Genomic DNA, 13,566 nt, shown 5'->3' with positions numbered 1-13,566 from the left:
TCTGTGCACACGTGGCCTGGGAGGCTGCATATAAGCATCTGGGTATACAGTCGTGTTAGTGCATTCTTGCAAACACGCAGGTCTGTATTTGGGGCTGCGGCTGACATATATGATCCGAGTTCTAGAAGAGAATTTCTCAGAGAAATGACTCAGGTTGGGGCATTCTGGCAGCCGCGTGAATCACTCTGCCATCATTAATACGGTTTGCTTGTTTGCAAATGGTTTACACAGAAATGCCACACTCAGCTGAGCTAGCTGCAATCAGAGCTGCCCAGCTGTGTGGCAAAGGCCCTCTACTTCACCAGAGCGCCCCAAGGGATGACGAGGTTGAACGGTCACAAACTCCTGCAAGACCGTTTCAGGCTGGACATAAGGAAGAATTTCTTTCTTGTCCGAGCCCCCAAGGTCTGGGACAGTCTGCCAGCGGAGGTGGTTCAAGCGCCTACATTGAACACCTTCAAGAGTAAATTGGATGCTTATCTTGCTGGGATCCTATGACCCCAGCTGACTTCCTGCCCTTTGGGCAGGGGGCTGGACTCGATGATCTCCCGAGGTCCCTTCCAGCCCTAATGCCTATGAAATCTACTGCTGACAACTAATGGGGAGTCTCCTCTAGGGGCACGTGCTGTGCAGTTCTGCATGTCTGTGGAGTGCACTGTGAAAGGGGCAGAGAGATGCCATCAGTGAAATAGGCAATTTGTTCTATAATCAGTTTACTTTATTTTCTCATTCATGAAAATTAAATCCTGCAGCGACTTAGAAAGGCCATTACTACCTCCTCGTGCTAAACAAACACACACCAGACTCTCTCATTATCCTCCCTGAGTTCTGTACACCGGAATAAATGGGAATCTTAAGATAGTCTGGAGAAAGACAGGGCTTTAATGCATGCGTGCATCCCGTCAGTGAAGAGTCTTCACACACAGTTCATGGAGTGATGACTGCATTACTTTTCCACGGCACCGTTATCCCCAAAGATTGTGAAGTAACTGCACGTCTTCAACAATGAAATGCAGCCACTTCTGGAGTGGAACAGAGTGGCTCAAGCCATTACAGGCTAGATTCAAACTGGTTCTCCAGGTACCTGTACTGAGGTGGTGGTGATGGCGGTCACATCACTTCCCAAGAAAGTAGGAGACCTGGTTCTGGGCCCTCAGAGGACAAGGCTACGGGTAAGGCTAGGTGGAGGTCCTTGTCATCCCTCCCGTTGAAGCTGGCCCACTGGGTAGCCAAGAGAGCAGAGCCCTGGGGCCAGAAGGAAAGCAAGCCAAAGTCACTCTCTGGCCCAGTGAGGACTCCTCTGGAAGCAGCGAGTCCAGGTTCTGGTCCCTGCTCACAGCATCATTTCCCTTTTTCTTTTGGGACAGCGGTTGTCTAATGCAAAAGGCCTAAGCAATGCTGGCAGCGGGCAAGATGGAGCCTGCCTCTGTAGCCTAGTGGTAACAGTACCCCACTGCTACCCTTGGGCAAAACTACCCTACCACAGTGGGGCACTTCCCGTACCTAAGCATTACAGGATTTGACCCAACAGGAACAACAGTGAGGGTCTCATCATCTGAAAACCTTTCATGAACATCGCATATTACAAACACGTGTAACGTTATCAACATTAATCCATCTGGCCGTGAGCCAGGCCCGGATGGTTGTTGATGGTGTAAATCTGGAATTCAGTGGCTGATGCCAGTGGCACTGCTCTTCGCTTACACCAGTAGAAAGGAAGATAGAATTTGGCCCTCGGAAATCAAACACAGAAAGGACAAACTGAACCAAAGCTGGGCTCTTCTCACCGGTGAGTTCCCATGACCTGACCTTTGGTCCCGTCTCTTGGGTTGTATGAATTCATTTGAAGCCTGTGCCTTGGCCTGAATTTTGTAAAGTGCCGTGACATTTCCAGCACCCAGATTACCATCAATAATAAATGAAAGCCCAGCAGTTCAGATCAGCCTGCTCTTCTTCAGTAAACATCCCCGTGCATTGCCTAGCTGAGGTGTAGACACGCTTCCTCCTATAGGAATACAGGGGACCTCTGTCTTGTCATCCCCGATAGATTCAGATAATACCACCCCACCCCACCCCACCCCACAGCAGTCTAGATGTAACACTTCCCCACGCCCCTTCCCAAAGGACAGCAAGTGCTCTAGCTGACAAGTGACCTTGAAGTTAAGGATAACAAAGGTTGCCAGTAAATCCAAACACACCATTTCACAATGGGAGAGTTAATCTTGTTGCATTTAGGTTTTTCATTCCTGCAAATTCTTTTCCAGGGTAATTGCAAAGACTTGCCCAATACCTACATATTCAACAAACATATTACGCCAACACTTAGGTCTAAATGCAAACCTCATTGAAGCCAATGGAAAGTAACCTACTGCCTTCAATGGGCTTTAAAACAGGTCCCCAACACGATCCAGCTCTTCCAGGCTGTGCACTGAAAGGTTGGGACTGCAGTGGGGAAAATGGGGATGGTTCAGTTTTCTTTTATTTCTTTCAAAGACCCGCAAGCAGTGCTGAAAGCAGCAACAGACACAATCAGGTGCAAAGACATCCCTGCAAAGCAATAATAATTCAAACCAAAACGCTAAGGAGTCAGAACAGCACTGAAATCTGGCGCTCTATTAAGCTCTCATTCCAGCCCCCTGATTCAGCATCTCACACGTGGAAATGACATTATCCGCACACAGTGGACATCAAAGAGGGAATGGATCCCACATTCTGGGAAGCTAATAGGATTTACTTGGTTCTATCACTCCACTGGGATGGGACGCAAGAATATATTTATGTATCTACATCCCTCTTCGTCTGCATGTTTTATACATTTACAGACGCATCTGCTAGCCATAAACCTTACACACACATGCATGCACAAGCTTAGCCCTCTCACGTGCATTCGTATCATGTTATAGGCCTGACTTGAATCTCCAGGGGTGCATCTACATGTTCATTAATGCGCAGGGCTTACCACGCATTTAATTTAGTACTTGTATAATCAAGTACTAAATCAATGCACAGCATCCAAAGTTACTGCGCAGTAGCACTGGTGAATGCCTTTTTAGTGATGCTACTGTGCAGTAGCCTAATACTACCGCACAAGAGTGTATTAACACTGCCCATGATGCGATGTGCTACTGCGTAGTATTATTAGCCTGCTGTGCAGTCAGTGTCTCGTGTAGACATGCCCCAGAAGTAGGGAAATTCAGACTTAGGGCTTCATCTGTTCCACCCTGGGGATCAGAGCAATGCTGAATGGCTACAAGGTCCCTGCAGGGCCTCTACTTAAAAAGGCCTTGCTTTGGGTGAGGTGTAGGTGAGACCCAGGACTTTGCATTTTCAGCCCCTCGAGCAGGGAGATTTAACCACGCGACTCCTGCTGATATTCGCTGAAGACACAGGCTAAAAGAACTGCTGAGGAAACAGCAGTTCATTGCTTTAACTCGTACAGCGTAGATCACCTGGATTTCGTTTGGCTCCTAAGGGAGACACTGCGCTAGGGGCGAGAGGTTTTTGGCTGATGGAAGATGCCCTCAGTCGGGGAGCTCCACTCTGCGTGAAAGGCGTCGTGGGGGCCTGTGCTTATTGCGCCGATGAACCCGGATCAAACGGGCTGAGTTGACAAGTTTTCAAGGGCCAGCACCGGAGACTCAGCCTGAGATCTGAGAACAAAGCCAGGCTCCATCTCGTACGTCACGGCTGGAAAGAGGTTTGGTGGAGCAAGTGCCATTCCTCAGCAACATCAGGTGCCCCTTGGTGCTCAGAGACCTCTCTTGCCTTTCCCCAGCTGCCTACACACAGATGTGACTCTAAACACAAGCAGAGATTAAGTCTGTGGAAAATGAAGATGCTCATTTTGCACCGTTGCCCTCCAGGAACGGCAGATTAAGGGCTTTGGGCACCATTCCTTCTTCGATAAGCACTGGAAAATCCAACCAGCACCCAAGGAAGTGAACCGAGGGAATCCAAGGAGATCTCTGCAGGGCACAGCAACAGAGGGGCACTCGGCTCCATTTATTTTAAATCTTGTAGAGAACAGCAGATAAAGCGAAATTAAACCTAAAAGCTCGAGAGGGTTTCCACACCTGTATGAATGCAGTGGACGATGCTGAGTTCCTGCATGGAGGGGCATGCCTGTGTGCTTCTGTGTGTGCCCCCTCCTTGCATGGAGCCCATTTGGGTTGAAATATCATTCTTTATGGTCTGATTCCACAGATAAGAAACCCTTTGTTATGAAGGGAAAGAAGCCGGCGAGCACGAACGTTTAGCCAATACATCAGGTCAGAACGCAGCGGGAACGCCGTCCTCTGAATTGTTCTGAGCGAGGAAACTCTTTACCAGACATTTACTCAATTCCACGTATTAGCAGGAGCGAAGTGCCCAGAATAAAGGCAGCAGAAATACACGGCACATACAAGCAGTAATTCCTCTGCTTTCAACAAGCAAATAAATTATCCATCGGTAGCTAGGTTTGCATGTGTGAGGAGGAGCCGTGCAGAGCAACGAACCATCTGTCTCGTCAAAGGCAATCACCAGAATGGCATCAGCCATCACACAGCATCCACTGGTAGGAAACAGCATCGAAGCAGCCCATTTCAGCTGTCGGAAACTACCCTCCCCGGCTGGGTGGGTTTGGGATATCAGTAGTGCGATCAACGACCCCAAAGTCCAGGGAAGGGAGTAAAGGCTGAGCAGGAAGGGAGAGAAGAAAGGAATCACATCACCACAGAGGAGCAAATACCAAGATTATTGCTCCCTCTTGCTACCTTGAAAGGTAATTACTTGGTCTTGTATCAGGCTGGTAATGCTCCTGTTCTGTCTCCATGGGGGAGTTTTCCTTGGGCATCTTCACTCTCTGCTGCTCCAGACACTTCCTTGAGGGTGCGGCGTCAGCGCCTTTCCCCGTTACTCTTGAGCAAGGCAGCACCTGTTCCCAATTACGCTTGCCCTTCTCATCACAGCTGAAGTTTCCCACCGATGTACATACACATGCAAGTAATTTCTGCTCCTTGTCTTGTGTCTACAAGTCTCCTGGCATCGCTTTAACCAGAAAGGCACTTGGATTGTTTAAGCTTCACGCTGCTTGTTGATTCAGTGAGCTTCCAACGGCAATGAAGGAAACTCGATGCTCTTCCTTTCCTCGGTGGCTTATTCTCTTCCATCTCATTTCCTTTCAGGCTGCATGACAGCCATTTAACCCTGCTTTCTGCAAGTTGCCCACCACCCATATTCCCCACCTATTTGTGTCTTCCCTGAGAAAAGGGAAAACATGGTGAGCGGGAAAGGAGAGAAGAAAAGAATCACATTGCCTGAGAGGAGCCAAAGGCTCGTTGCTCTTCCTCCTCGGTGCTGCAGACTGATTTCTCTCCTCACTGAGTCTTTTTGAGCCCTCCACTCTCCACCTGACAGGACCTTGCACCCCTGTCTCTGCCTTCTGGCTAATGCTGGCCTCCTTGCTCTCATGGCGCCATGCATGTCCCACCGTGGTCTGTATGGGTGCTCCCATTGCTCCTGACAGCATTTCATCCTTTTCCCACTCTCGGAGCCACTTGTAATTTCTAAATCACTGTCTAATGCCCTCCTCTTCTCTGTGCCTACCTGACTTGTGCTCAGGAAGGCGTTTTCGTGACACTGTCTGAAGGACACCCTGTAAAGCCATGTCTGCTGCACAGGCAGTAAAGGCACAGACCAGAACCCTGCCTGGATCACAGACATTACTACAATTATTGTCTCTAATGGCAGCCACAGCTGTGCTTGGCGCCTCCCAAATGCAGCAAGGATGTGATCTCTGCCCAGCAGAGCTTACAGGCTGACGGCAGACGCAACAATATGCTTTGAAGTGTTGTTCTGGTTACCGATCTGTGAGCCCGTGCGGTGTCTGTAATGGAAGAAGATAGCATTGAGGAAGCTAATGAAAGCCACAACGTGGCCTTGTTCCAGTTCTGCTGAAGTGGGGCTACTTCTTTATTGGAAATCAGTAGGAGCATGGCTATTTCTTCTGCTGAGGAAGCAGAAACCCCAAGTCAAAGGAGACAGAAACACCCAAGCCTCTAGGATCCCTTTCCACAGCACTTGCACAAGGCTGGGCAAACTGGTCAGCAAGAGCCTGCTTCCATCAACAGTCCTGGAACTGGCATCCCAACTCCTCCTAAGCATTAGCAGACCAGGGCTCAAGTCACAGAGCTTGAATCTCGACTCGGTTCTCTTCCCCAAAGCCTGGGGCTGTTCCAGCTCTGACTGCTATGCAATCATGGTAGAAAGCACAAAGCTCAGATCTGGCGGCACAGCCCAGCGAACAGGACCCTGCGATCTGGCCACCAGCACTGCAGCTGACCTGCTGTTAGGCCATTTGCAGACCCCGCTGCGACCCAGCTGTAGAATAGGGTCACCGAATCTTACTCATCTTTGCAATGGTCTGGGAGACACTCGTATGCAAAGCGTTAGCCAAGTGGCGGTTACTGCCGGACCCGAAAGTGCTTCCTAACCCAATCCCAGTACCTCTGAAACATTGATCCTTCCCTCCTGAAACGAGCAGGTGGTGGGGTCGTGAGTGCAGAGGTTCCGATACTTGCACCAGTGGCAGCGGAAAGCGCTGTTCACGCAGGACAGACACCTGCAGAGACAGAGAGAGAAAGGAAGACCGCGTCACAGAGGTTGTCGTTGGGTCATACACTCGGTATTGCAACAGAGAGACCTACCTGGAGATGCTGGTTTATACACAGAGATGTTCCTTCATGCAGAAAAATGAAACAAATCTCCAGAGAGTCGGGGACCCAACCAGCAGCATGCCCGGCAGCCTTGCCTCATTTGCTTGCTCTTATTTACTTCTGCATCTCTAAATAGTTTTGCCTATTAAGTGTGGAAGCTCTTTGGGGCTGGGACTGGTATCATTATAGATCCACAGAATGCCTAGGGGGGCTTGTGGGGGCTACACAAGTAAGCAGTGGTAATGCAGTGTTGAGTGTGACAAACTGAGCACTCACAAGAGGGGGTGAAAGGGTTCTCCGCTTGTGCTCATGCCGAAAAATATAGTCAGTCTTGAAATGACCTGCCAGTTAAATCAACATATAGTACATTACAAGCTGCATTTTCTTATAAAATGTTAGCTTTTGGTCCTAGGTATATGTATATCGATATGGATATAGTAACATCTTCAGACCTACTCTCTCTATATATATGTCTCTCTCTCTCTGTCTTTATATAAAGGCATATATATATATATATATATATGTCTCTCCATATATAAAACATCTTCAGGCCTTCTCTCTCTATATATACATACACACAGAGTAGGTCTGAAGATGTTAGTATGTGTGTGTGCACATGTGTGTGCGTGCACACGTCCTGGCTTGATTTTAAGTCTCAAGCGGATCTACAAAATAAGCCAAGTTTGAAAGAAGTGCACTCCGTTGTTTTAAGGTAAGAAGGTTTAACCTGAGCGGCTCCTGAGAAACCGAAAGGTTCACAACGGCAGTTGTTATTTGCAGAAATGCTTCCCCCGGGCTTGGGAGCCCTGGGATGCATCTTGGTGATTTTCTCTGGGGGATGGCTTCTTGGTGATTTTCTCACCTCAAGCACTTAAAAGCAGGGATGTGCACACCCTCCAAAGGCCCTGGCACCTTAGCTCGTACTGAATGCGTGGGGATTATGGCAGCAGTAATAACTTAGCACCATCTAGTGGGTCCGGCAAACTGAGGTCAGCTCAGGCTCTGTCACTCCACTCTTCCACATACAAGCTAGTCTCATGTATTTGTCCCCGCTGCAGAGAAAGCTCTAGCTGATGTTTTGCACGGAGTTATTTAAAGAACAGCTGATCCTGAAGGAAAATCTTTGAAAAACATTTACATTACAGGCATTTTTGCTTCTTCAACATGGTTTATTTTTTTCCCCTCTTTATTGTACAATACTGGGAAGCATCTGCCTGAAAACAGGCTCATTTCTTCCAAACAGCGGAGATGACATCATTGTAGCTTATGAATTCAGCTGCTCTGGCTGATGATTTTCTCCATCTGATGTCATAATTCTCGGGTTGTGACATCATATTCATTCCCATTGCAATCAATGGTAAGATCACAAAATGCTGTGACCTAAGGTGGGCTTTAAAGGATTGAAAGGAAACATAGATTCAGGATCTGGGCAAACAGCAGAGCCCTCTCTCTGCAATGCCAGAGTTGGGGAAGATGGGAAGGGTTGCCTGCCTCTGTGCACCTGGGAAGTTCTTGGCTTGCAGTCCTCCAAGGGAAAGGGTTTGGGCTTCTTACTGTGACTGAATGGGTTTTACACCCCTTTTTGTGCTGCCTGCCAGCTGGGCAGGGAGGCAACGGCCTGTTATTTTCTCTCTCAAGTTGCAGTGACTAAAATGCATATTTAATAGCTTCCCCTTTTCATAACGCAATTGTATTTCCCTTCTTATGCATCTGTCGTGACCTTAATAGCTAAGGAGGCTTATTCTAATCATGCAAATGCAAATCTGGGTAGGAATATCAAGCGCGGCAAGCTCATTTAATTACTCATTTATTTGACCCATTTCTATCTCCATTTTGGTTTGCAGCATTTCCCCTGCCCCTGCCTTGAACCTGGGCTTTTGCTTTCCTGTCGGGCACTGAAGCGCTCTCAGCGCATTTTAAGCACTGCTGGGATTTCAGGAGCTCTGTGGCACTAGCCCCATGGGCTGGTTTAGCAAAACCACTCTGCTCAGACAGCATCCTCCTGTTTGCACCAGTCTCAAACCTCCAATGTCCTCTGGCCTGCTACGAAGCCTCAAGCAAACTTAGTGATTGGCACATCGGGTGCAGCAAGGGAGAGGTCTCCGGCGGGGGCATCTGGGGGAGCTCTTGGGAGACTCATGAAGTAATTGTCAAGGGCTGACACGAGCTGCAAATGCCATTTCCACCCCAGGCCAGCTACTCGGCAAGACAAGGGACCAGTTTCCTTTCTCGAAACATCCCCCCTCCTGAGACAAAGTGCACATAGCACCTGGCACGTACAATGTGCGCACAAAAGTGCACAGAGGCATAATCCGGCGTACCAAATGAACTGTACCCTGGAGAAAGCAAAGCCATTCCCCACAGCAGGATGCAGCCAGAGGGGCACATCTGGCCCGCTCTCCTTGCCTCTCCAGGACCCAAAGGCTGCAAAGCAACGTGAAAAGCAGGGGGAACTCTGCCCAGGTTTCCTGACATGATATATCTCCAGCCAAATGAGTAAGAATTCAGGGAAGAGAAGCCAAACTGATTACGGTACCAGAAAGTTGACTCAGGAGGAGGGGGAGGAAAGCAAGCTACTTCCACAGAGCTTGGCTAAAGGACAGCGAAGCAGGGACATGACTGTCTAGCAGCATTTGAAAGGTGTTAACAGAAGCGGGGACAGGGACTGTTTTGGGAAGGGTGGAAAGGGGCTGTCAGCAGAAGTAATGAGATCCATCCATCATGGGACACATACAGCCCCTATGGCTATAGTACCTCGGCTGAAACTAAAGGCAAAACACAGACTGAGTGCCAGGGAAAACCTGCACAAGAGCCAAGCCTACCGGAGCATGGGATTTCCAAGGGTGGGAGTGGGAGCCCGTGGCTTGGCACGTCCAAAGCTAGGCGGGACGGATGAAGGCAGAAGGCAAAGCGGGGGCCGAGTCTGCATGGACAGCCCCACGGGTCAGGCAGGGCAGGACAGGCTAACAGCCGCCGCGCTTCTGCAGCTGCCCTGCTCCCGGCAGCACTGAGCACAGGGAGTCAGGCTTGCCCCGGGGTGTCCCGTGCTCTGCACTCGTCTCTTTTGGAGGATCCAGACTTGCTTGTTTTTGCCTCGGGAGAAATCTAAAAACACTTGGGGAGCTTGCACATAAAGCACCCCAGGCCAGACAGCTCTGCGTGTCCTGAGGGCTTGGGGCGGGGAGGGGAAGGGTCAATGGTGGGGGTGTTGCTGCGATGCTCAGCTGCTTCCTGAGCACAGACAAGCGCCTGCCTGCCCCACGGCAGCTCCTGGCACCTGCCAGCCGCTCCGGGAACCGCGCAGCACGAAGCTGGATGGAGCCCCAAGTGCCGTGAGCTCCTCTAGCCCAGCCGCAGGGCGAAGAGCCGCAGCAAAGGAGGCTTCTCTGGTACCAGCTCCAGCCCCCGCCGCTGCCCTCCTGGCACCCCTCTCCTTCCTGTCCTTTTGCAGAACTGGGCACTGCACTTTCCTGGCTGCTGGGGATGAAAAGGCTCCCGTGTCTACGATGGGTGCTCCGAATCGGCCTCCGCAGACATTCCTGGGTGTTTTCCTCCCCAGCCCCGCCGGTGAGTAGGGAGAGCTGTGCTCACAGTTGCAGGATCATGCAGCTTGGGGGCACCAGCAGGTTAAGCTTTTCTCAGACATCCCTTCTCCAGGCAGGCACAGCAACCTCTGTGCGTGCGCACATACGCCGAGATCTCCGGGCTCCCTCCCTAGCCCCCAGGGATCAGACTGTCAGCATCAGGCAAGCCGGAAAGGGCCAGAGGGCTCCTGCCAGCCAGGGCCCAAGCTCCAGATCCCCGCTCATCCCCCTTCCCCGCTGGGACTCCCTGTGCTCCTCCTCGCACGTGGTGCCTTTGCCCATCTCGGTGACACAAGAAGAGCTCCCAAGCCACAAGTGGCACACCCAGCAGCAGCTGTGGCTTCAGGCATAGGGCACGGGTACAGCTTGGGAAAAATCCTGGATTTGGGTAAGCGCATTGCAAAGCTCACAGAGACCCCCATTCTCCCACCTGTGGAGACAAGGGGCCGCGCACTGCGTGGCTTAGCGAGAACCAGGGGGGCTGGGGAAGAGGGAAGGCAGGAGAGGGGTGACTTACAGCTGGTGGGCGCTGCAGTTGTAGAATTTGAACTCTGTGCTGACGAACGTCTTGCCCGTCTCCTTGGATTTCAGCTGGAGCTCCAACGCAAACCAGTCTGGAGAAGGGAAGAGGAAGAGACGGGTGTCACTGCAGCAGTGGCACAGGCTGCACCCTCGACCCTTTGTGCATCCACCTCCTGAGCGGGTGCAGGCCCCACGGGTGCGTCAGGAGCCCGGGCTAGCCTGTGACCTGAGAGTCTGGTCCCCCCTGCAGCTAAAATCTTCCAACGATGCAGAACCACAGCTCAGGCCCTCTGAACAGCCAGTCTGCACCAGGCCCGGTCCTAGCCCACCTCTTAGGGCCTAAGTGAAGTTAGCAGCCTAGGAGTGAACCTGTTCTGCCCTGCTCGATCCCTAAAAAAGGAGTTCATGCAAGAAGAAGATGGGTCTCCTCCTACTTGCTGCCTTTTGTGACTCAGTTAAAGGCTATGGTGCTGGTGTGTTATAGAAGTAGTGGGGTTCAAGTTTTCCCAGGGACTTGGGCAGGGTGGGATAGGATCATACTTAGGCCCCCGAGGGCTTTCCGGGCAACCTGCCAGTTTTGTTTCATGGCTGGTCAGTCGAGTCTGGTAGCCAAGCCCTATACGGCCTTTCTCCAGACTCCCTCCAAATGGATTTGATGGTGAGAGGCAAAAATATCTTCTAGATCCAGCGTTCAAACACCACCTCAGGTCACCAGTGAAGTCAGCCTGATGGCCTCAGGCCAGTCCTTAAAGAGTGCTTGCTTTGAGCATAAACTTGCAATCAATCATCGCCGTCTACCCTGAAGCACAGCCCGGGACTGGAAGGGGCTGGGCCTCGGAGGTGAGGAGCGAAGGGCATTAACAGAGCATTTTCAAAGGATCACCAATGGAGTAAGCGTGATTACACCGCACTGGCTAAGCCAGCCTGGAGCATGCTTTTATTCAGTCGCCCGGCGTCCTCCCAGGCTTTCAGCCCCTCGCTTTCTCCAGCACTCAAACTGAATGTAACATTTTACAAATACGAAAATATCAGCAGGGAAGCTCAGCTGACACCTGGAAGGAGGCCAAGGGGAAAATGAGTTTTAAGCAAGTAGCATTTGGGTTATGGAGAGAGAGAAACTATGACAGTGGTGACATTAATGAAGAAACAACCCAAAGATCAGAAGCAAGAAATAGAAACGCTAGCCACCTACTTGCCGTCCCGGAGTCAAGCCTCAGCGTGGCAGCCCCGACATGCCCCCCTCCCTGACGAGCACGACAGAAGAGGGGGCTACCTGGCTCAGGTCCGTTACCACAACACAACCACCTCCAGCAGTTTTCCTGGCTGGCGTTTTGCCACCCGGCATCCTCGGGGCTCCGGGCACCCAGCAAGGGCCTGCTCTGTCCGGCAGCTCCCCCTGCGCCGGCTCGCGTGAGCGCATGCTCAGAGCCCATAGGCCAGCCGCTCACCTTGGTCCACAGGGATGGTGGGGACATCTTTAGCTGCTGGCGAGACGCAGATGACTTGGCTGCCCAGCACTTGGCCTTCCACCTCGGTGAGGTTCCCAAAGAGGCAGGTGATCCCAGCCGAGAGATCGGGGGCATAGCTCACCAGCAGGCGCAGCTGGAGCAAGGAAAACAGAGCGGGGAGAAACAACGAAGAATTAATTAGCAACCAGGATGCCCTGCCTTGCCTTCATGTGTGCAGCACCCACTGCCTCTCTGTGCAACAGCAGACCCGTTAGCGTGTCAGCCGCACACAGAGAAGGAGCTGGCTTGCAAGCTAGGGTTTGATTTCTACCATAACCAGCACAGGAAAAAGCAAGAGAAAAACAGGGGATGCCCAATGCCCATATTGATCCTTCAATAGTTTCCAGGCCACTGAAGAAGGGGTGGGAAGGGATCAGAGACCCTGCAGGGTGTGCGTGACCCCTGCCCCAATGCATGTGAGAGGGAGATCCCTTGCACCCCATGTGCACAGGGCAGCAACCCACCTGCCTCCACCCCCTCCATGGACCTTGCTCCCTGCCCCCGATGCCAAGCTGTGTGCAGTAGTGCTAATGGTTCCCCGCACTGACCCCTTCCCCGTGAGCGCCACCTTAGCAAGAAAAGTTGCGGAGGAAAAGTGGCCCTTTGACGCGGCTTTGAAGCACGCGCGCGACTTTGCCGTTTGTAGTTCTCCCCACGGTCAAGCCACCTCCCCAGTCTGGCTGCGTGGCTGCATCAGGACCTACCGGGAGGCTGTGCTCGGACACCGAGATGCTGCTGGGCTGCACGGTGATGCTCATGCACTGAGCAATGCTGTCGGCAAATCGGTACGGCTCGTCTGCGCGCTCGCAGCTGTCCCTCGGGGAACACCTGAGACACAACCACGCCTGCGTCGGTGCCCAGGGACACCTAGTGAACCTGGCTCTGCCGGGGGAGTGGGGGCGATACCAGATTGGAGTGCGGTGCGTGGGCAGCGGCACGCAAATGCAGCGCAGGGCTGGCTCGGGAAGGGCAAGAGCCGGGTGTGCTGATGGAGACCCAAGCACTTGAACACCAGGCTCCTAGGCTGGGCAAAATGCACGACTGGGGACTTTGTGCGGACAACAGAGAGAGCCCCAACGGAGACAGCCCAGCCTGATGCATGCCTGGAGCACCCCCTGCTCCCATGACTTCAGCCGGATCTGTGGGTGCTCAGCACCTGTGGAAAGCTGGCCCAGCACCTCCGCTCAGCTCAGGCCTGTGGCGCCTCGTTCCCAAGAGCAATAAATTCATTACTCAATAACAAGCAACAAAAGGCAG

General features: G+C 51.9%; 1 protein-coding gene across 1 annotated transcript in view; it reads right to left on the bottom strand.

Moving 5' to 3' along the window:
* PLXNA2 (plexin A2) overlaps positions 1–13,566 on the bottom strand; it is a 263,224-nt gene that overhangs the window by 85,338 nt on the left and 164,320 nt on the right. Inside the window, exons 6-9 of the mRNA XM_090026679.1 lie at positions 13,014–13,137; positions 12,250–12,403; positions 10,797–10,893; positions 6,487–6,601 (exon numbers count right to left, since the gene is read on the bottom strand). Coding sequence (XP_089882805.1) covers positions 6,487–6,601; positions 10,797–10,893; positions 12,250–12,403; positions 13,014–13,137 — 490 coding nt within the window. The remainder of the gene's footprint in view (positions 1–6,486; positions 6,602–10,796; positions 10,894–12,249; positions 12,404–13,013; positions 13,138–13,566) is intronic.

The sequence above is a fragment of the Crocodylus siamensis genome, chromosome 13 (assembly GCF_052110815.1).
Source record: "Crocodylus siamensis isolate JL-2025a chromosome 13, ASM5211081v1, whole genome shotgun sequence".
Classification (NCBI taxonomy): domain Eukaryota; kingdom Metazoa; phylum Chordata; order Crocodylia; family Crocodylidae; genus Crocodylus; species Crocodylus siamensis.
The sequence above is the reverse complement of the archived record's forward strand: the minus strand, read 5'-3'. Positions and strand labels throughout refer to the sequence as shown.